Here is a 22,146-nt window from a genome sequence, read left to right as displayed (position 1 = left end):
AAATACTTATACTCAGATGCGTCGCCCTCTAGTGGTTGTTAGAGGAAATAACCGCTAAAGGTTAACTGGGGTTTAGTGGTAAAAAACAACAAATATATGAGCCTTTTTATGCCTTTAAAAAAACACACACAAATAAGTCGCTCCTGAGTATAAGTTGCACCCCTGGTTAAACTATGAAAAAAACTGTGCCTTATACTCCGGAAAATACAGTATTATTCTTATTTTTTCCTTCCTCATAAGGCGGGACGGTAAGTTATCAAACTAGGACACCGAGACACGGAAGTACACCCAAAAATATATATTTTTTTCTTCTCTATGGGGCATTTTTTGGTTGCTGCGTCTTATAGTAAAAAAAAACAAGATAATGCTTTTTTTCCCCCCAGTTCTTATTCCAACAACTTAAACAGTTGATACACCGTGTAATAGAATCACTGCATCCTAAAAAACATCGAGGCTCATCATTTTAGGATTAGCCTCAACCCAAGTCATCAACTTCTACTGCTCAAGAGCTGCTTCAGGTAACTCGTACATTCGTCACTGTTTAAACGACATTCACACGTCGAGTTTTCCGCAGCAGAAACATTTCCAGAGATACAGAATAGATACCCCTGGGAGCGAGCTTGACATTTAACAAACGGTCACCAAATGACGTGTGAATGTTTTAAAAATGTAATTAGTGGAGCTTGCAGGCAGAGTCCAGCTAAATGTCTGGTATGCAAGTTACTTTGGAGGAGTCAGCGAGTGAGGAGTCGCTTAGTCAGTGGCAACGTCCGACGAGACAGGAAGAGACAGAGAAGGGAAACAGGAGAGGGAAATTCATCTTTTACTATAAAGACAAGGCTCTGACTTATGCTGTTACAAAGCATCTGTTGTAATATCTTGACAGCTATAGTTATTCTTAAAAAAAAATGCTACGATTCCCTTTCCTCATGATTTGGTTCAAACCCTGATTTTTGGGTCACGGTTTTGTTTTGGTTTCAAATACCATTTGTGGACAGCGGTCCTACGTTTATCGCGAGGGTTATATTCTAAAAATAACTCCCGATAGATGTTGTTGGATATTTTTATCACATTTCTTTTTTGTTTAAACTCTCAAAGTTCAAACCTTCCAAGAAAAATAAGTCAGGTACTGTAGATTGAAACCAAAAGATAAGAACACCACAGAACAGGGGGGGGGGGTTGGCTTCACTCTCAGCCCAGATTTGAAAAATGCAAAATAAAAGGGGCGGGCTGAGCGGGGGAGGTGCAGTTTGGATCTTTGGTACCAGTATCACCACAGAACTTTCTGTGGAGGTTGAGAATTTTTCTCCTCCTCCTTCTGTTGAGGAAGGCTCTCATGGTCCAGACTGGAGGGGGCCAGTGTTTCAGTGGTAAAAAGACGCTAGCATCATAAGCTAATAAAGGCTAACGTGTTAGGCAAACAATCTCAAGTGAAACGTTCATTGCAAATCCTTTCACCAGGACGAAGTTCGCTGGATTCAAAGCCAATTGCACTAAGCCTCTATTGCCTAACTTTCATGTCTACTGGAAAGCTGTTGAGTAGATTTTTTGGCGATACACCTACAAGCCACGCTAAAGCTAACACGACAGTGTTACAGAATCAAAGATGGGCGGGGCTTTGAAACTGGACCTGCAGACCATGATGACGTAAACCTTCTAAAATGACGTGGGACTTGCACTAACCAATCACAAAATTCAACTGTAATACCCCGTTTAACCTGTAGGGGGCAGCACATGGGCGGTTTTAGACGGTTAGGCGGTTTTTTCAGGAATTAAACAAGTTTATTTTAAGTTGTCAAAAGCACCATTTATAGAAGTCAACAGCCAAAAAAAAAGTAGTTGATTTGGGGTTTGGTTACCCTTTAACCAATCAGGACACCTAACACATTACACTGTCAAAATAAAAAAAGAGCATGCAAAATTGCGCTTAAAAAAAATAAATTAAAAAAATTAAAAAAAAAAATCAGTGAAACAGTGAGACCACAAAAGGTGAACACATACAGAGTCACGCATTACAAAACAACAATAAAAATAAACAAAAATGTATATATTTTGCTATTAAGCAAGTAACTATGACTAAAACCCCTTTAGTTGGCCTGGTGTAACGTACTAAAACAATAAATACTACTTTATTCTTGAATTTAGCAAAACATGCCTTTGACAATAGAAGGCTATCATTGTCTGTTCAATGAACAGACACTCTCTGTTTCAACATGGCAGAACACGTTAAAATTAAATTTAATTAATACTATTCTTAAGATCAAATAGTTAAAATCATTAAGAGCTTAAAAAATTTTAACACAATATTTATTTTCCCTACAATTCTGATCAATGGTGTAACATCTGGTTTGATTTGGTTTGTTCTGAATTGTTTAGCATTGTGCACAACATGCTAATTTCTAGTTGAAAATGTGCACATTTTCTATCAAATATTGTGCACAAAAGAGTAAAAATTGTGTTTATTTTTATAATTTTTCAGATATAAACTGTATTAACTTTATCAGAGACACGTTTATCTATTATTCAAATATTATGCATAAATTTGACATTTAATTTCAAGTCTTTTACATGATATATGGATACAACGAAGAGTCAAGTATTCCTGGTTTCACGTTCTGAAGCTCTTTTGCAGAACAGGCAGCTCAAGTCAAAAGAGGAACAGAAAAAAGCAGGAACAAACAATTCTCTGCTGGAAACAGTAAAATCTGTGAACTGTGTCTGAACTGCAGTGTTTACTGGTTGCTATGGCACAAACAACATCACAGTACAACTGCTGGATTGACATTTTCACTCCAATCTTACAAGTTTCCCTGGAATGCCTAAAGACAAAGTGACATTTTTGCACGTGTGAAAAACCCACGAGGAGGTGGAGAAAAGGTGGGAGAATGAAAAGAATAAAGAGAGGAAACCACCTACAGCCAGACAGCACAAACGTTTAGTAGAGCAAACAGAAAAGGCAGAGGAAACCGCCGGTGGGCGTTGGCACTGCATCACATAAGGAAAAGGATACGAGGTGTGGGAATAACTTAAGAAAAAGAAGTTGATGAATGTGCAGAGTCAGGCATCTTTTTTTAATTATTTAAAACATCCACACCTGACTGAGTTAATGTAATTGAGGGAGTTTGTCCACCTCAGCTTTCGAACTCTAAAAAACTCATGGTTTCACTTTAACTTTAAACTGTTCCTGATGAATCAAGTCTCCGTTTGACCCACATGCTCTCCCACCAAAGGGACACAAAACCGAGTGTCCGCGGTAATTGAAGTCTTGTGAGAAAGAAGTGAGAGCTCCTTGGTGCAGAAGAGGATAAGAGGTCGGACTTCACACTGACATCTGAGGGTGTGAAGAAACCGTTTAGAAGCACATCTCTAAGTTGAGTGTGTTTCCCCTCATCAAGTGTGACGTTTACACATAAACATGAGAAAACGTGTATTTTGGGAGTGTAAAATCCTTCCTTACCAAAAAATACAAAAAAAAAAAAACAGCCATGTCACCTTTAAGGGATTAAACCTCTGACTGCACATGAGAACTGGACTGACCTTCACGTATGGTTTAATGATGATGTCAGTTTGAAAAAAAGAGAAGATGAAAGCTGAAACAACCTCTTACCTTGTTCGGCTGGCCGAAGAAAGGATTAGCAGCACAGCGTTGGTTGATGACATCCCTGATCAGGTGTTTCTGTCCATTGTATGTGGTCAGGATGCTGATGCGATCAGCGGGATAACCCAGCAGACGCATGTACATGAAAAGAGCCACGGAGTACTCCGCCTCAGCCAGGTTCTTCACAGGAAGAAGAAAAGAAATGGGATCAAAACAGAATGTACAGACCGTGTTTTGCCTTCATGTTGTGACAGGCGGAAAAGTGATATGTTGACTGAGACTGAAATATTTAAAAAAATTATGCATTATTCATTCTGATTCAATTAAATATAAACAGCACGCTCATCTCTTTTAGTAATTTATGCAGCTTCATCAACAGTTTCTGATCCAGTTGAACTGAAATCAGCACATCAAAAACAATTCTTTGTTGGGCTTCCAGCAACCAGTCCTGAGAAGACTCACACGTACATATATATTAATATATAAAATAAATAGAAAGAAAATTCAAGCTTGGAATTGCTGTGTAGATTTTTTGGAAAATTACATTATAAAGATTTATCTTTTGATCCACTTTAAAAGGGTTCCCAGTTTTCTTTTAATTATTTTACGTTTCTTTCAAAATAAAATACACCCTGTGCCACTTCAAAATAAAAAGATGGTCAAACATGATGTTTTTTATCAGTAGGATTTTGGTGCATAAGTTTTCTCCTTTTACTGTCAAATATAATTAACAATGAAGTAGAAGAAATCAAAAATCAAAACATTAAAAAATAAACAGAGCTTTTTATTCTCATTTATTAAGATGTTTGGCACAAAACATAAAATTCTGAATCATTTTTAATTGCTTTAAACTGCAATTGTTTAAAACTTTAACCACTTTAGTGTAATTTACCAAAATATAAGACTTCTTTAAAAATAACTTTACAATAAAAAAACACATTTAAATAACATTTCTACAGAATTCCTAAGACAATAAATTATGTCTTAATTTTGCTCTGTCAAACACAAATGGCAAAACCTAACTAACTAATTGATTATTTATTTGAATTATAAATATTTTTCTTTAGAGCTAAACAGCTACAATGAAGGGATAAAAGAGCCACACGAGGCCCTGGAGCCTCAGGTTACAGACCTCTCTTTTAGGACATTGTCTCTGCCGAGCAGGAGCATCAATTATGAAATCACCTCCGAGTTGAGCAACCCCGCCCCCTTTCCCCTCCTCATTACATAGTGGAGCAGAAAGCTTGACGCCTGCTCAGCGTATTTTTTTACGTCACAAATAAGTTCTTTTACCAACTGCATTTTTTGTCTGTTCCTGATTTACACTGAATTGAATAAAGAAGTACTCAGTATTCAAATTTTTTTGCCTATTTTTCTCTTTCTATGTCCTCCATCTTCACAAAAATGCCACAAGAATTTGCTAGAAAAAAACACCAAAAGCACAATTTCATCGGAATAGGTCTGTAAGGATTGCTTTAGTGTCTAAAAACTAAAGGAATGACACAATTTAAAATGTGTCTGACCACCCCGATTTAACATTTTCCTGTTAAACAAATGAATGTTCTAAAGAGTCATGAATGTGTTTACGAGTCTTAAATTTTATACTTAAGTCACCAGAATTCAGAAAATCCCCTCAAGTAAAGGCACAGACCATAAAAGATAAAAGAATAGAATCAGGACAATGATATAAATACTCTTCACATAATGATTCGCATAAATCTACACCACCAGTTTTATCAGGTCAATTACTTTCATGTAATATAAGATGTGAAGCAGAAATATATAAGCTCTACGACTGAGAGGTCATTGATCTAACTGTTCACGAGCCCGTAGACAACACTGAAGTAACATCAATGGACTGAAACTTCATTCAGACAGTTATTGGTTCGGACACGGTTCAGTTTTAGTCAGTTTACTGTAGAAGGTGTTCAGCTGTGAGACGTTTGGATAAATACAACTGCTGCTCTATTCTCTAATGTCTCCTTGGAAAATCAGAGTGTTTGTTTGCTTTTTGATCCTGGTAACTAAGTGAGAAGCCTGAAACTGGCAACCTGGAGGGAGAGACGAGGTTCATGTGACCTGCAGCCTTAAGACGAGCACATGATCTGGATTTAGGACTGAATGGAAGCTCCAGGAAAACGTGGAAAAACCAGAAGAAGGACCAGGTCTGTGACATCGTAACTCAGCATTTTTATGATGACTGTCAAAAACAATAAAGAAAATATATATATATTTTTTTTTTAAAATAAATTAAGAAAATTTTTAAAATAAATAAATTAAAATGCAAAAGTAAAATGGAAACAAGAAAAAAAAACTTTTTAAAAATTTCAATGCTAAAAGGACTTGAAATTAGAGATGAAATTCCTGTTAAATCTATATAAAAAAATCTAATCAAAACTGGAAAAAAAAACCTGAACCTGACATGGAGACATGATAACCGATGATTATGTTGAACTTTTTATAATAAATAAATTTGATCTCAAGATATCATCTGTGTCTTCTGTGCATTATAAACACAATCAATGCATCCAATTAGCAATGAGACGAGAAACCTTTAGACACATTTGAGTAGAAATACATTTATAATCTATATGTATGTTTTGAAGATATTCATATTAATCTGATACAGCTTATATACTGTAAAATGTATTGATGAAGTATAATGGGATTGTTAATACCAACAGAGAAGCTGCAACAATTGTTCTGCTTCTCCTGGAGGGCGTTTCAGTTTGGCCACTAGGCGGCGATCATCCTAAAGCATTACACCTTTTTGCAGAAGAACAAGAAAAATTGTGTTTTAGACCACAAATGGTTCCTTAAAAAATATATTCTTAAAAGAGTTTAGGAAAGTCATACCTGTGAGTTTATAAAGATGTTCATTTAGTCAGTAATGTATGTTTACGTTGACTGAGCGTTAGCATTAGCCGCCCTATGGGAAATCCCATTAAACATTAGCATCAAGCTAGTGGACTTTAGCTTTATGAGTTTGATCGATCGCTACTGTTACGGATGGAATATTGATCTATAAAGCTTAGATTGATTCAGATCGGTTAATCGATTTTATCAACCCAGCACTACATTTTTGGACAAGCATCCAATATAAGTCACATTTGGTGGTGAAATTAGCGTTACGCTAGGATTGGAAAATTTGTCAGACTTTTCTCCCAAAAGTGTGACTTATACTGTAAATTATTTGTTAGTAAAAAAAAAAAAGTTTTATTTGATATTTATTACTGATCCTCAACAAGCTGCATTACAATTTCAGACAAACAAAATTTTACACCAATTGAACATCGATATTATCAGAGAAAAGCATATATATATTTTTTATTTTTAGGTCTAATACAAATCTTGCCATTTAAAAAAAACATATTTCTTTCATAAAATATACAATTTTTTTCTGTGCATTTCTGCACCAGGCGATAAAAGGATTTAATGAGGTGTAAGTCATAACCCTTGACAAAATAAATGGCCTTTATACTGGTGTTTGTGCAAAAACAAACAACCCCATCAGCAGATCCGCCCGCCCACACACCGTCTTGGAGTCTGAGCAATGTCATGATGAAACACAATCTGGCTCCTGATGTGAAGGACAAACCCACTGGTGGGTGCAGGACAACCACTGTAAGCTTGCAGAGTAACGACGTTATCTTAAGAACTGGCAGGTAAACCGCAGAAATTTAAAAATGAATGAACTGCTGTAAAAACAACCACTTCAGAGGAGCTGGAGGCAACGCAGGAATATGATTCTCCACTTTGGAGGACAAGTGTACATGAGAGTATCTCTGTAAAAGAAGGGAATCAATTGTGCTCAGAAAGTGCTGCATATTGTGTAACATGATCCATTCAGCTGATCCTGCAGTGTTTTTATAGGTGCTACAGATGTAAAAGATACGGATGTCATGTCATTGAAAATGAAGTGATGGATGAATGCGAACTCGCATGTTAAATTAAAAGAAAAAAAGGGAGATTCCAGTAAAGTTAACCCTTTAACACCTGAGGTGACCGGTGACTTTTAAACACGCAATTTTTAACCTTTGGTAACTTTTCAAAAATTAATGTAAATTGATCCATAGATTTGTTGAATCTATGAGTTAGTTTGACTCAGGATTCCCAATTATTCAGATTGTGTAGTATTCTTCATTTGAAACACTATAGGTTTGCGTATATCTATATCTATATTTCCCCTTGATCATTTTCAAATCAAAACTTAAAAATATATTTTCAATTGAAAGTCTAATAGGCAGAACTTGTGATGTTAAACTTCACTAAACTCATAAAAAATTTCAATCAGAGCCAAAAAACACAAACATATCGGAATTGCATTTGTAACATTTTTAATTTTTATTCGTTTTACTCTTGAAAAATTCACGATTTTAGTGTTTGTTTACCAGTTTTCATGCCAGAAAATATCTAATTGCAAGAAATACACCTTGATTTTATAATCTAATTTGACACTGCTCTACTTTTGATGCGACCAAGTTTATAAGATTGAAAAAAAATATTCTCATAAAGTATTTAATTAAAACATATCCAGCTGTCACCAGCAACATGCAGAGGATCTGCTGTAATAACCACAGTTGGGGGACAATAAAACGCTGCAGGCTGTCAATAAATATGAAAAACAATCACTAATTAAATTAAATGTTTTTAATAAAAAGTAATCAAAGGAGGGCATGAGTGAGCAGGTCTCCTGCATTTATAGTTACCAACTCGAGCCGAGGCTGTCCACCTGCTGCCTTTTTCATGTCTTTTTATTCTAGTATAACTAAAGTGAAATGTTTTTATAGCTGCAAATCTTTACAAGGAGTGAATTTTTGACTTTGCATTTTAATATGAACTTGAGAAAAATGTGACGAAAAAGAACATTTTCCTTTTACCTACAGAAGCTGAAAACGACAGGCCCTTCTTTTTTTTCTTTGGATCGTTTTCTTGTGATAACAAAATAATATCTTGTTATACCGAGAAAATATGATAATTACTCGGAATCACGAAAAGTCAAGATAACCTGATATCCCAAGAAAACGAGATAACTCATTATCAATAGAAAACAAGATAACTTTTTATCCCGAGAAAACGAGATAACATCTCGTTATCACGAGAAAACGAGATAATAACTTGTTATCATGAGAAAACAAGATATTAACTTATCCCAAGAAAACGAAATAACTCGTTATCAATAGAAAACAAGATAACTCGTTGTCGGTAGAAAACAAGATAACTTGTTATAACGAGAAAACGAGCTAATAACTCGTTATCACGAGAAAACGAGATAACTCGTTATCAATAGAAAACAAGATAACTTGTTATCCCGAGAAAACGAGATAATAACTCGTTATCACGAAAAAACGAGATAACTCGTTATCAATAGAAAACAAGATAACTTGTTATAACGAGAAAACAAGATAATAACTTGTTATCACGAGAAAACGAGATAACTCGTTATCAATAGAAAACAAGATAACTTGTTATCCCGAGAAAACGAGATAACAACTCGTTATCACGAGAAAACGAGAGATTAACTCGTTATCATGAGAAAATGAGATAACATCTTGTTATGAGAAAACAAGATATTAACTTGTTATCACGAGAAAACAAGATAACATCTTGTTATAACGAGAAAACGAGATATTAACTTGTTATCACGAGAAAACGAGATAACTGGTTATCACTAGAAAATGAGATACCATCTTGTTATAACAAGAAAACGAGATAAAATCACATCATCACGAGAAAAAGGTATTAACTTGTCATCATGAAAAAACGAGATAACTCGCTAACACGAGAAAACGAAATAATATCTCATCAATACCAGAAAATTAAATATCTTGTTATCACGACAAAACAAAGTTAGTTTTCTTGTGATAACGAGATAATCAATAACGAAGAATGAAGCGTCCCTCCCTCTCTCTCTTTTCCTACACTGAGATTGAGAGTTTGTATTTTGTTAACAAGAACAGCAGGAGAAAACACTCCACAAAAGTTGTTTTTAGTCTATTTTTTATTTTAGTAATAGTTTTATTTTAGTGGGTCTCATGCTCCAGCCTCCGTTCCTTGATTTCGCTGAAACCTCAGAACAAACAAATTGATCGACAGAATTCAAGGCCGACGAGAATCTGAGCATGGTGTGTTCAATGAGCTCTGGACATTAGTGGACCCAAACAGCCACTCGGCCCGACTCTGTCTGCTTCTGTGCTTTTGTCATTTTTATATAAAGATCAGCAAAACAAAGAAAAAAATGAAATCAATAAATTATATATGGATCAGTTACTCTGGTGTTTGACATTTTCTCTGATAAACTAATTTGTCTTGCTGCTGATGTCTGGAGTTCAGTGAACACACCAGGCAGAAGCGCTCATTAGCTCTGGTTTCAATCAACGTGTTTGTTTGGGGGTTCAAGAGAAATAAAAAGACAGAGGCTGGTGCATGACACGGAATGAAGACGTTTAAAGATCCATTAATCAATAAACAATAGACTGAAAACAACTTTTGTGGAGTGTTTTCTTCAGCTGTTTTTGTTAACCACAAAATAAAGACTTAAATCAGATCAGGTGAAGTCTTGGTATCTCCGTGTTGCAAAGGAAGAGGGAACTTTTATTTTTTTTGTTATAACAAAATAGTGGATTTATTATAATTGTTTCCTTCCAATTTCCACCTATTTTTCCCACCTTTTCACTCAAACTAGGTAAATCCTATAAACATTTTTACATAAGTTGTACATAAAATATTTACAAGTTAGATGATTATATTAATTTGAGTTTTTTACCTACCTGATAAAAGTAAGGCGTGGGCTCCGTTTCGCCCACCCCGTTAAAGTCCTCCACGTTAATCAGCTGGAAGTCGAAGGTCAGGCCGGGATTGGGTACTTGGAACTCAGGAAGTTGCTGGACGTGAGGAAGGTTCCCCAGATGTTTGTAGCGCCAGTTGTAGAGGTTACAAAGGCTGTAAACCACAGACAGAATTCTTCTTTCAGTCACACTTTCACTGTTAGACGAACCCACCGTTTGGTCAGTGTTCCTACCTGGCACGTGCTCGGCCCTGTGCGTCCAAGTCTATGGTGGGCACTCCCAGGCGCACGAACCTGGTGAACAGAGACTGCTCCATGTTGGAGTATTTCTGGAAGGCCATGTTCTTGATGACAGGAGGCAGCTGGTGGTGGTCTCCAATCATAATCCAGCGCTTCAGTCTGCTGTAACCATCCTCTGGGTTCTACCGTCATAAAAAGATGTGAAAATAGTGTTATAATTATTATTATTTACAAAGCAGCCGTCTATATTTGTAATTTGTTTAGTCTGGGAAAAATCTTGCCTGTAACAAAAGTGGGATGAAGGTCTCAATCTCCAGAATCTGAGCAGATTCTTCCATCAGGATGTTGTCATACTACGAATAAGAAGATTCATTTTGTTAAAGTTTTTCAGCAAAATTTTACTGAATTCTTTCCTAAATCTTAATGTCTACCTTGAATGCGAGCTCCACCAGGTCGTGACGTTTGAGCGCTGCGTGTGTGCAGGTCATGGCGATGATTTTGGCCTCTTTCACCAGCAAATACTTGGAACGATCCAGTCCACTTCTCAGCAACTCGAAGGCCCTAAACTCCTGTCAGAGAGGAGGAAGGTTAAAGCACTGGGACTAATATTAACTATAGAGCTAGGGGCAAAAAAAAATCAGGTTGGCAGAACATTCTTTTTCTGCTTTTTTTATGCCTTTTGTTTCTTTTACCATTTGGAAAGTCCAGTTTCACTGCAGGATAAGATGAACTGTTCATGTGAGCAGAGACTATTATTTCTCTTTTCAAATTCACTGAATGCTTAAAAAAACAATTTCTTCATTTTTAAAACGTTCAATGAATATCTATTAAAAAGAGGCTTCATGATAGACTAAAAACTTTGATTTAGATAAAAAAATAAAAAAAATTCCTGACGTGTTCAGTTAAGACATCAATACTTGATCTTTTCCATTGAAATTTAGGGAAACACAAATAAAACATAAATAAATACAATTTTAAATCGACAAAAAAGCAGTAAGAATATTTACAGAAATATAGAGACCCAGCTACTACATTATTTTAATTAAATATACTAAAATATATTAAATAGATATTAAAAATCATAGATTTAGATTTAAATTTAGTGTAAAATTAGTGTATAAAGTGCATTATAAATGCTTAACTAATAATATATCGGTTAACAATAATTTCAGAAAATAAAAAGTAATTATAATTTAAAAGGGTGTTTTTTAAGAAACCTCAATTAAGAATTAACGTTGAAGAGAGATGCAGGGTATCAGGTAATGGAATGAAATTCACAAATCAAAAATCAAACAAATATTGTAAAGTACATACTAACATAACATAAACAAACAGATGAAAATGTAAAATTCTAAAAATATGAACAATAAGAGCTGTTGGCTGTTTTGTCTTTATTTTAGAGTTATATTATGTGTTTAAAGTTTAAGGTTGGTTTAATGTTATTTCTTTTGTATATTTTGCTTTATTGTTTTGAGAGAGAAAAAGTGAAGTAATGGCTTTATTTATTAGGTAAAGGTGGTGTTTTCCTATTTCTGTTACCCCTTTTATCAAAGAAAAAAGTTAGATTTTTTTATTTTTGGTAATTTTTTTGTGTTTTAAATCAATTAAAAAATAAAAAAAACATACTAGTATGATCTAAAAATCTCTAACAATAAAAATGAAAGATAAGTGAGCATGTGTTTACTGTACCTTCAAATGAGCTTGTTATGTGTGTTTGCAGCCTTTTAGAGTTTTACTCTACAAGTGAAAATGTGGCATAAACCTCCTTTGGATTTATTACAAATGTGCATATATGGAGGCGGTGTAATACCGTTTTTAAATATGAAACTCTTGTGAAAAATGTGACCATAACTCTTAGAGTTTCTTTAATAACTCCAGAGCGAGGAGAGAAACAAATATTTAAACGTTTGCAGTTCTGAGTGAGAATACCAATATCTCTCACAGGCGGCTACTCTTTACTGGCAAATATGTGCTTTTTTTTTTTTTTAAATATCACCTTTTTTAAGCAAAATTTCAAATGGGTGACGAGGAAGCCCACATACTCCTTTCTTTTCCTTCTTGGAGGATTAAGTCGCAACAAAAACTGCGTCACACATGTTCTTAAAAGGCATTTAAAAAAGCAGCAGTGCAGATGGGTTTTTGACAATAGCAACCCGGTAAACCTGTACATGAAAACAAGTGGGAGTAAGAGCGAGCCGGCTGTTTTCAGGTTGTAAAAGAGGAGGAAGGAAGGAAGAAGGATACTTGGACAGCACTGGGGTATAAATGTTTGATGTGTTACTATTTTAGCATTAATATTAAATCAATCAAAAAAAAATGCAAAATTAATAATGTCTATTTTTAACCTTTATGACTCTAGAGTGATCAGAAATTTAAATTAAGAAAAAGAAAATGAAATAACAGAGGAAACAAGCCTCTGACTCCAACAATAGGCAGCGTATGGAGTTATTCAAGATGGCTTTTAGATCGGAAAGACAGACAGATAAGCAGAAGTAGAAGGATGCTGCTCCTGCTACCTTGCACCATAAAAAGCAGCACCTCCTAATGGGGTTGCAGATTTCACTGCAGCATGGGAGAGGCTGAGGGAGGAGGGAGAGGTGCTGTGATGCAGTGATACAGAGGCCAGCCAGATAAATCAAGGTCACCACACATGTCGGGATGTTACCTCTAGCCAATAACTTCTTTATTGCTTTTTGGAGACCATCTTGGTGTTCCCATAAATCAGAAGTGTTTTTTTGTTAGACCTACACTTGTGCTGAGAAGAAATAATGGAGCCTAGTCAGCTGTATTTGTCAAGTGTTTACATTAGTCAGGAAGAGGGGAAAATTGTCTTCTATAAATTATAATAGACGTTATATAAATGTCTTTTTTAAATGTTTTTTATGTTGAAGCCAAAAGAAAAAAAAGGTTTGTTTCAACTTTCCATAGAATGGGATGCGGCTCAAAAAGGGAACGTGTGAACGCTGGTGACCTCCTTACCTCCAGCTGGGTAAATATTTTCTTGATGTGGCGGTAACAGCCCTCTGCGATGTCCATGTCCTCCTCGTACGATCGGCCCTTAAAAACGGGCTGTGGCGCGTTGGAGAAGTACTGGGGGAAGGGAAAGTGGGCAGCGACGTCCCCCACTTCCACTTTTTTACCTTGTTTGGGTTTGACTTTGCTCATGTATTCCTCCCAGCGGGACATCACCTGTAATGGGAGAGGAAACTATCAATCAAGACCAAGTCTTCTTCAGGGCCGTCATGCGATTATTTTTTTGCGATTAATTAATTGTGACCTCTAGTTAATTAATCGTAATTTTTTAACCTAATGATTGCTGTTTAAAGTCTCATTTTGAAGTATTTTATTTAAGTTTGTGACATTGTGGTGCAGTAAAATATCAGAATAAAAGTAAAAAGGTGGCTATATTAAGTTTTTATTTAATTATAAAAGACTCCCAACCTTTACTTTGACACCATCAAAGGGTAATTTCTTTTAATCTTGAACAAATAACAAAAACAACAAAAAAACGACAGGTCCAGAGTGCTACAATTTACTACTTTGTGCACTTTTTAGATCATTAAAGAAACCTTTAGCTGATAAAGATGAACACAATCATCATAAATCACAGACACAATAGCCTTTAAGCAGCTTCAGGTTTATGAAAACAAACTACTTTAAATGTCACATTTCCTGCTGCTTTGTTTTGCAGCTTAAAATTACTAGTAAAGCAAAAAAAAAAAAAAAAACCTTCTAAAGCTGATTACTATGTAGAGGAGAGTTGTAAATAAAATCGACAAAATGTAATTAAAAAATATTAATTTGTAATTTAAAAAAAAAAAAGAAAAATATAAAAAAACAATATTTTTCTTTTTTAAATCGTAAAAGGAATTCAGTGACAGTACAAACAAAACTCTCCAAAATGATGATACTATTACTTATTAAGGATGGTAGGAATGGATCATGGAGGTCTTTAAAAGGAAAAAAAATCTAAATTAGAGCTGCGCTAATGAAGCTTGAGAAATAAACAACTGCCTTCAAAAGCATTCATAGTAAGTGCTTGAAGAAATAGTTTTAATGAGGTGGCAGGGATAAATACCACCGACTGAGAATACACTGAAAAACAGAGACACTCTGAAACAAAATGTTAGTAGATTTAATGAAAAGAAACTTCAGAAATATTATTTAAATGCAAAGAATCTGAGTAACGAAATGCATAATAAAAATAATAGATTTTTTATGGAATTTACCCCCAAAAAATAATTTTGTTTTTCTTAAGATAATATTTAAATAGAATTTAATCTAGAAATTTGTTTGAGTCCTGGGAGATACCTGATAGAGGTAGAAGTGACCAGCAGTTTCGCAGGTATACGACACATCTCCTGGAACGCCGAGGCTTTCCTGAAGTCTTCCCACCTCTTTGAGAAGCTCCAGTCTTCTTGCCAGAACATAGTTCACTCGGCCATATCTGCAGAAGGCACAACAATGAGGTCATTAGTGGACAAATACTTAGGAACTACCACAGGTTTTGATATTAGTATAAATAAGAGGTTGTTTCTGTAACATTTTATTTACTTAAAAAGACAGATTACCTTCAAATTAAAGGGTTTTTGGTGATTTTAACATCTTCTTGTAGTCTTTTTCTAGTGTTGCAAGACAGAACTTTATCGCTGTATGGCTCCAATATTGGTTGCTCAACATGCTAGCATTTTTGGCTAATTTGTTTTCTAAGGTTTTTATAGGCTAATTAAGAGTTTAGCTTCTATTTTAGCAACATGCTAATGTTTTTGACTAATTTAGTTTGTTGAGGAATTTTCTGCTATTTTGGAGTTTAGCTAGTATTTAAGCAACATGCTAGCATTTTTGGCTAATTTGTTTTCTAAGGTTTTTATAGGCTAATTTAGAGTTTAGCTTCTATTTTAGCAACATGCTAGCATTTTTGGCTAATTTGTTTTCTAAGGTTTTTATAGGCTAATTAAGAGTTTAGCTTCTATTTTAGCAACATGCTAAGGTTTTTGACTAATTTAGTTTGCTGAGGAATTTTCTGCTAATTTAGAGTTTAGCTTCTATTTAAGCAACATGCTAGCATTTTTGGCTAACTTGTTTTCTAATGTTTTTATAGGATTATTTAGAGTTTAGCTTCTATGCTAATGTTTTCAACTAATGTAGTTTACTGAGGAGTCTTGGGCTATTTTGGAGTTTAGCTAGAATTTAAGCAACAAGCTAGCTTTTTGGCTAATTTGGAGTTTAGCTTTTAATTAACGCACTAAATACGTTTGTTAAATTGGCATGTATTAGGCATTTTTTAACAATTTTTCCACAAATTTTTCAGAAATTTAATTTAACTTCAGCGTTCTTTCATAGTTCTTTAATATAATGTCCAAATTTAACATTATGCAAATAGCTTCTGCATTTTCAGCTAATTCCTTTAGCAATAAAAATAAATTTTTTCACCATTTTCAGCTAAAAGCTTCAGCATCTTCAGAAGTCTTCACACCAGCATTCTCGCAGGTAATGCAACTTTTCTAGTGTTAGGTTGTGAGGAGCTGTAAGCTACGGGAGAGAGTGTAAAAAAAAAAAAAGGGGGGATCATGGGATATCAGCCGAGGGTTACTCCTCCACCAACTTAAGAGGCGAATTTCTGATTAATTCCTGCAGAAAATATCGTAAAAAAAACGACACAAGCGTTTTAAGTTTGGCTTAAAAAATTGCATAATTAAACATCACTGGGAATGCTTTAAAATAGATATAAATGTAGATGGAGTGATTATTTTTCCAGCGTACAGGTGGAATCCTTCCTTTTTTTAATCCATTTTGTTGCCTGTCAAAACAATTCTCAGACAGCAACGAGACGATGCACACAGACACAGGAAGAAAGCGGGGGTTGTAGGGTAATAATAGAGGTGAACACTATTTTTAGATCCTCTTCAAAGATTCGCAGTCAGCAGATGACTCAAAGAGGATCACACAGCTTTGCTTGTTTGGCCAGAATAAAATTAAAAATGGGAAACGACCTTGCCTGTCAGAGTGACACATCTGTTAAGCAGTCAGTCTATCCGAGACTAAAGATGACACAATAGATTTGGTGTACAATTTAAAATCATCAACAAGTGGGTGGAAATTTATGAAAATCATCTTTTTTTGGTCTCTTTTTTAATTTTTACTTTAATGCAAACAACTTGCTTCCATCAGGCTAACATCTACTTTAATTTAAAAAAAAATGGTTCTAATTAACTTTGAGGCAGCCTCGTTAACCGAAGCTGCGGCGTTCCCCTTGTTAGATGTTTGGTGAAGCAGAGATCCTCTTTTTTTTTGGTAGAAAGTGTTAATTAAAACTCTGGCTCTCTCCTCTTCCTGGTGTCAGTGGGCTGGAAGAAGTGTGGAGTCTGCATGTTGTTATAAGGCATCGAGGCAGGGGGGGGTATTAAATGCTGCTAGCTAAAGCTCTTTTTTATGTCTGTGTTGCTGCATAATTTAAGAAAGCATGAGCACGCTTTCATGTGCACACTTTTATTCTCTTCATACAACACTAATGTATCTGCACAGCAGTTACACAATGACAAATAACTTTAGAGGATGCAGTTAGCTCGGTGATTATAATTGCACCACATACAGTAACTTTAAATAGTGGCATCACAAAAATGTTTTAATATTCAGTGACACTGAGCTATTTATATCCAGCAGCTGGCGGAAAAACCTTTCTAGAGAGAGAGAGAAAAAAAAAAGATGGCAATTAATTCAGCCATGGTGGTAAATTTAGCGACTGTCACGCAGATCTGTAAATGTTTTGGGTATCTTTAGAAAGCAGAGTCCTCCTCAAATCCATCAGGAATGCTTATAATGCACAACCCCATTTCTTCCTGTGTCTCAGTAGTAAAAATTGAGTCACCGTGCCTCAGGACTCTAAAACACACACAGATACAGACAAACACACACACAAATGCTGTGAGTGGATAAAGTGCTGCAAACTACCAAGGCTTTTTTATTTTACTGAGGGAGTTATGTCTGAAAATCCTTTAAAAACAAACCCAGAGTGTGTACACAGAAACATTTATATTAAAGACCCACTATGATGAAAATTGTGTTTTAAACATGTTCTTGTGGTGTTTTTAGATGATAGATGAAATATATAAAAACAGGACTGCATTTCTGAGTATTTCTTTATTCAAATTATTGTGAATCAGAAACGGATGGAAAAAAAATGCTGTTTGTTATTTGTAGCTACACTCCGCAACAAGGAGGGGAAAAGGGGGCGGGTTTGCTCTGCACCGATGGTCCCACCCACAACTTAGAGGGGAATTTCTAATGAACTGCTTTGCAGAAACTATAATAGAAAACAACACAGATTTTTTATTTTATTTTAATTAAAATACCACTGGGAATGCTTTTAAAATAGATTTAAAAAATGGTAAAAGTGGGTTTTTTAATCCTTTAACACCTGAGAGGTCACCAGTGATGCTAAAATTGGCCCTACCGTGATTTACTTTTGTCTTTTAGAGTAAATCCATATTTATGATTACATATCACTCTTGGAACACTAAAACACACATTTTTTAATGAAATATTTGAGATTTTTATGAGTATTTTTCCAACGCGATGTAAAACACCTCTGATCCGAATACTCCCTTTCTCCCTTCCCTTAGCTCCTCCCCGTTGATTTGAAGTGGCAGATGAAATCAAAGTCGTGTCCGGAATTATTATTTTGGAAGTTTCACACTCCAAACAGAGGGGTCCAAACTGCTTTAGAATCTTCTAGAATTACGATGATTGTGTTAACGGTTGATGAGTTGAGGGAAGTCATTGGAGCTAAAGCTCCGATAAAGGGTTTTAAAATAAAGTAAATGTAACTAATCTGAACATATATATAAAACTGCTCTATTATGTCTACATGTATTTACTTGATTAAAGTTTTTAACAAATATTTAAGCTGTAGTGCAGGAAACAAGCTAATTACGCTAAACAACAGTAATAGCATTGATAAAATGTATCTAATAAACCTAAATATAACATTTCCACTAAACCATAAAAATATTAAACTCTGAGTACAAAAGTACTCTGTGTCCTGCTTTTATCTTACGAGTTCAGCAGTGCATTGGCTCTTTCAAGGGTGCGGGGTGGGGGTGGCTGTTAATGGAAGCATGGACCTGCTTTTGGTTATAGGCAAGGTACAAAAGGTAAGAGGCGGTGAAGTCGCTGTTTGTTCTAGAGCGTCTACGGAGGGTTTTTTCATCTCATCGTCCAGAAATAATAGTCGAAAGGTTCAAACAGTAAGTGCAGGGCTGCAGGATCTTTTTTTTTTACTTTGCTTTTAGGACAGGGGAGTCAAACTCAATCACACAGGGGGCCAAAAGACACCGAACAGGATAAACATTTATTGAACCCTCTAAAACCACATTTAAAACCGTAACTTTTTAACATAATATTGAACTAGATTGCGACAATGCTAATGTGAATACTGTAAACTGAATCTGGCTGCTGAAGATGCTGAAATTGATAACTGAAATCATTGAAGCTATCAGCTAAAAAAAGCTGAAGCTTATAGCCAGCTATTAGCCAAAAAAACTAAAAAATTAGGTTTGCCAAAACAGCTAGCATGTAGCAGAAATATTAGCCTAACTCCAAAACACAGTAAAAATTGTAAAAAAGCCTAAATTAGCCAAAAAGCTGCCATGTAACTGAAAACATAGCTAAACCCCCAAATAGCCTAAATTAGCAAAAACAGATAGCATGTATCTGAAAAAAATGGCTACATTCAAAAATAGCCTAATAAACTAAAAAAGCCTAAATTAGCCAAAATAGCTAACATGCAGCTGAAATATTAGACAAGCTTCAAAACAGCCAAAAAAAACAAAAAGAAAACAAAAAAAACGCCTAAACTAGACAAAGTAGCATGTAGCTGAAAAATAGCTTAACTTCAAAATAGCCTAAAAAGCTGAAAAAAGCCAAAATTAGCCAAAAAAAGCTAGCATGTAAATATTGGCCTAACTCCAAAACACCTTAAAAATATTACCGATAGCTATAATCCCAAACACCCTTAAAAATCTTAGTAAATATGGAAATAGTCCAAAAAGCTAGCAGAATACCAATTTTTAAAACTTTAAAACTGCAACTTTTTACCATTAATGTGAATAATAAAAGGGCAGGAATATTATTCCAGAATAAATCAACTTAAACCTTAAATAATTTTCAATATTTTCTTTAGTCTAACCCTCTCCATCAAAATATATTTTGTCAAAATTATACAAGTTAAAAATAAAAAGAAAATAACATCAGACTATTAATAACAATAAAATAAAAGGATCTGGAGCGCCGGATAGAATCACCCGGAGGGCCGGATCCGGCCCCCGCGCCTTGACTTTGACACATGTATTTTAGGATTTCTAAAATAGTAAATGGTATAGTAAGAATATCATTATGTATAAGAGCAGATAGTTTTCTATGTGAATGTTTCTGCTTCATTTGAGAGTCCTCCTGACCTGCTGAAGTCCTTCTCAGTCTCCAGCTCCTCCTCTCCGTGGCCCAGACGCAGAAGATGGCGCTCATCGATGTCTAAAGCCATGATTTTTTCAAACAGCTGGTTCAAAGCCTGAAGAGAAACCACACTAAAAAATAAGTCGTCATTTTTAGATATGTGATGTTTGTAGTTATTTAAGACTAATTTTGCTGATTATTTACAAAGACAGGAGAGCTGGAACATAACATCTTGATTAATGTTAAACAAAACATGAACCTCAATAACTTAAGTAAAATACATAATATTAAAATAAAATTAAAAAGTGCAATATTAATCAGCTCAGACATATGGAAGTGCAATAATGTTATTATTATTTTACTTTTTTTCCCAATGTGCAAAACATGTATAAATGCCTTCTTTATTTTACACAGATTTATATATTTTTTCTTTTTATTTTACTGATCTTTTGATGTATCACAAGCTCCTTGTGGAACAATGACATTAAAAGAATTCTAAATCGGATCTGTCTGAGGTAAGTTGTACATCGAATTGAAGCATAGCATTATAGTTCTAAAGGATCTGGACAGAAAACCTCTTTTTCCAAAGGCCTCAACCTTCTGGAATAGAGTACCAACAATAATAATAATAATAACAGAAAGTGCAATTGTTGTCAAAAAATAAATAAATAAATAAAAAAAAAGCTGAAACTTCTGAGTCTCAAATGTGCAATCACATATGACCAGAAATAAGAAAATGTTATTACAAACCAAGTTTTAATTTTAAAAATGATTTATCTGTTTAAATTTGATTTTATTTGTTTTATTTAATTGTTTTAATGTTATGTGTACTGTCTATATCTTAAACTGTTTCATTTCTTTTAACTTAAACTCCAGATGGAAATAATGCAGCTATATATTTGTTTTAATGTTCATTAATATGCATGGTCCTTATCTCAATAAAGTCAATATTTAATTTAACATTTAATATACCATTTAGGCCCTGCGACAGACTGCGACCTGTCCAGGGTGTACCCCGCCTTCGCCCTTCAGTAGCCGGGATAGGCTCCGGCACCCCCGCGACCCCGAAAGGGAGGAAGCGGTCAAGAAGATGGATGGATATACCATTTAGACAGAGACACATTATGTTTATTTTATTATGAAGTAAAACGACCAAGTGGACAACACATGAACAGAGGATGTGATGTCTGCAAAAAATGATCAACCATCATTACAGTCCAGTGTGTGGAAACCCTGAATTTTGCAAAAAGTGACCATACAGTGTGGTATAATGTTGTAATAATGTTCTGTTTGTATTATTTTTATGAGGAAAAAAAACTTTAAGCTAATTTTTTAAACTAAAATGTGAATGGATTTGCTATTCATTGTTTGTTTGTACATTTGTTTAATTGATTTTCTTGCAAGAAATAGAAGAAATCTGGGAAACTGCCCTGTTCAATAGCAGGTATTTATCTCAGAGTCCCACTGGTTCAATTTTTGGCAAAAGTTGTCCTGGATTGATTTTAAGTCAGTGAATAAAATCGGCCAAAATGAATCAATCAACCACGAATTGTATCGTCAACCACAAATCATAAAAAGAATTGTCACACTCCTAGTAAAACTGTACCAGCTTCCCAACAGCTTCAGTAATAACATTTGTAAGGAACATCTTGGCTGCTGTTAACCTGATTAGAGTGGGTGACTATAAGCGTCCTCTGATCCGGAAAATTGTGGTAGATGTTTGAGATGATCTGGACGGCAACATCAGTCTTTCCGGTGCCTGGTGGTCCCACGACCTACGGACATCAAGAGGTACAAAATTAAAATGCAAACGATTAATATATCATATAAGAAACATTCATTACAAGAAATTCAGTTGTAAAAAAACGTTATATATAGTGACCCATCTTATATGTTCTACAACTTTTTTAGAAAACTCCATCCTTTGCACTGCTAAAACCTGCCTTAGCCAAACAAAGAGTAAATGAGGCTCACAATTAATACATATTCATGAGACAGGTTGGTCTTAGCTTGTGTCTCTCAGGTGAGTAATCCCCGCTAAAAATAGAAAGCATAATAACATATTCCTGCA

General features: G+C 34.9%; 1 protein-coding gene across 1 annotated transcript in view; it reads right to left on the bottom strand.

Annotated features, from left to right (window-relative positions):
- Positions 1–22,146, bottom strand: part of aqr (aquarius intron-binding spliceosomal factor) — a 59,055-nt gene that overhangs the window by 12,059 nt on the left and 24,850 nt on the right. Inside the window, exons 24-32 of the mRNA XM_024271138.2 lie at positions 21,740–21,850; positions 20,081–20,190; positions 14,937–15,072; positions 13,605–13,814; positions 11,057–11,194; positions 10,907–10,978; positions 10,620–10,807; positions 10,369–10,540; positions 3,608–3,778 (exon numbers count right to left, since the gene is read on the bottom strand). Of these exons, the coding sequence (XP_024126906.1) occupies positions 3,608–3,778; positions 10,369–10,540; positions 10,620–10,807; positions 10,907–10,978; positions 11,057–11,194; positions 13,605–13,814; positions 14,937–15,072; positions 20,081–20,190; positions 21,740–21,850 (1,308 nt within the window). The remainder of the gene's footprint in view (positions 1–3,607; positions 3,779–10,368; positions 10,541–10,619; positions 10,808–10,906; positions 10,979–11,056; positions 11,195–13,604; positions 13,815–14,936; positions 15,073–20,080; positions 20,191–21,739; positions 21,851–22,146) is intronic.

The sequence above is a fragment of the Oryzias melastigma genome, linkage group LG22, assembly GCF_002922805.2.
Source record: "Oryzias melastigma strain HK-1 linkage group LG22, ASM292280v2, whole genome shotgun sequence".
NCBI classification, from domain to species: Eukaryota; Metazoa; Chordata; class Actinopteri; order Beloniformes; family Adrianichthyidae; genus Oryzias; species Oryzias melastigma.
Note: the sequence above shows the minus strand (reverse complement) of the source record. Positions and strands in the feature narration are given on the sequence as shown.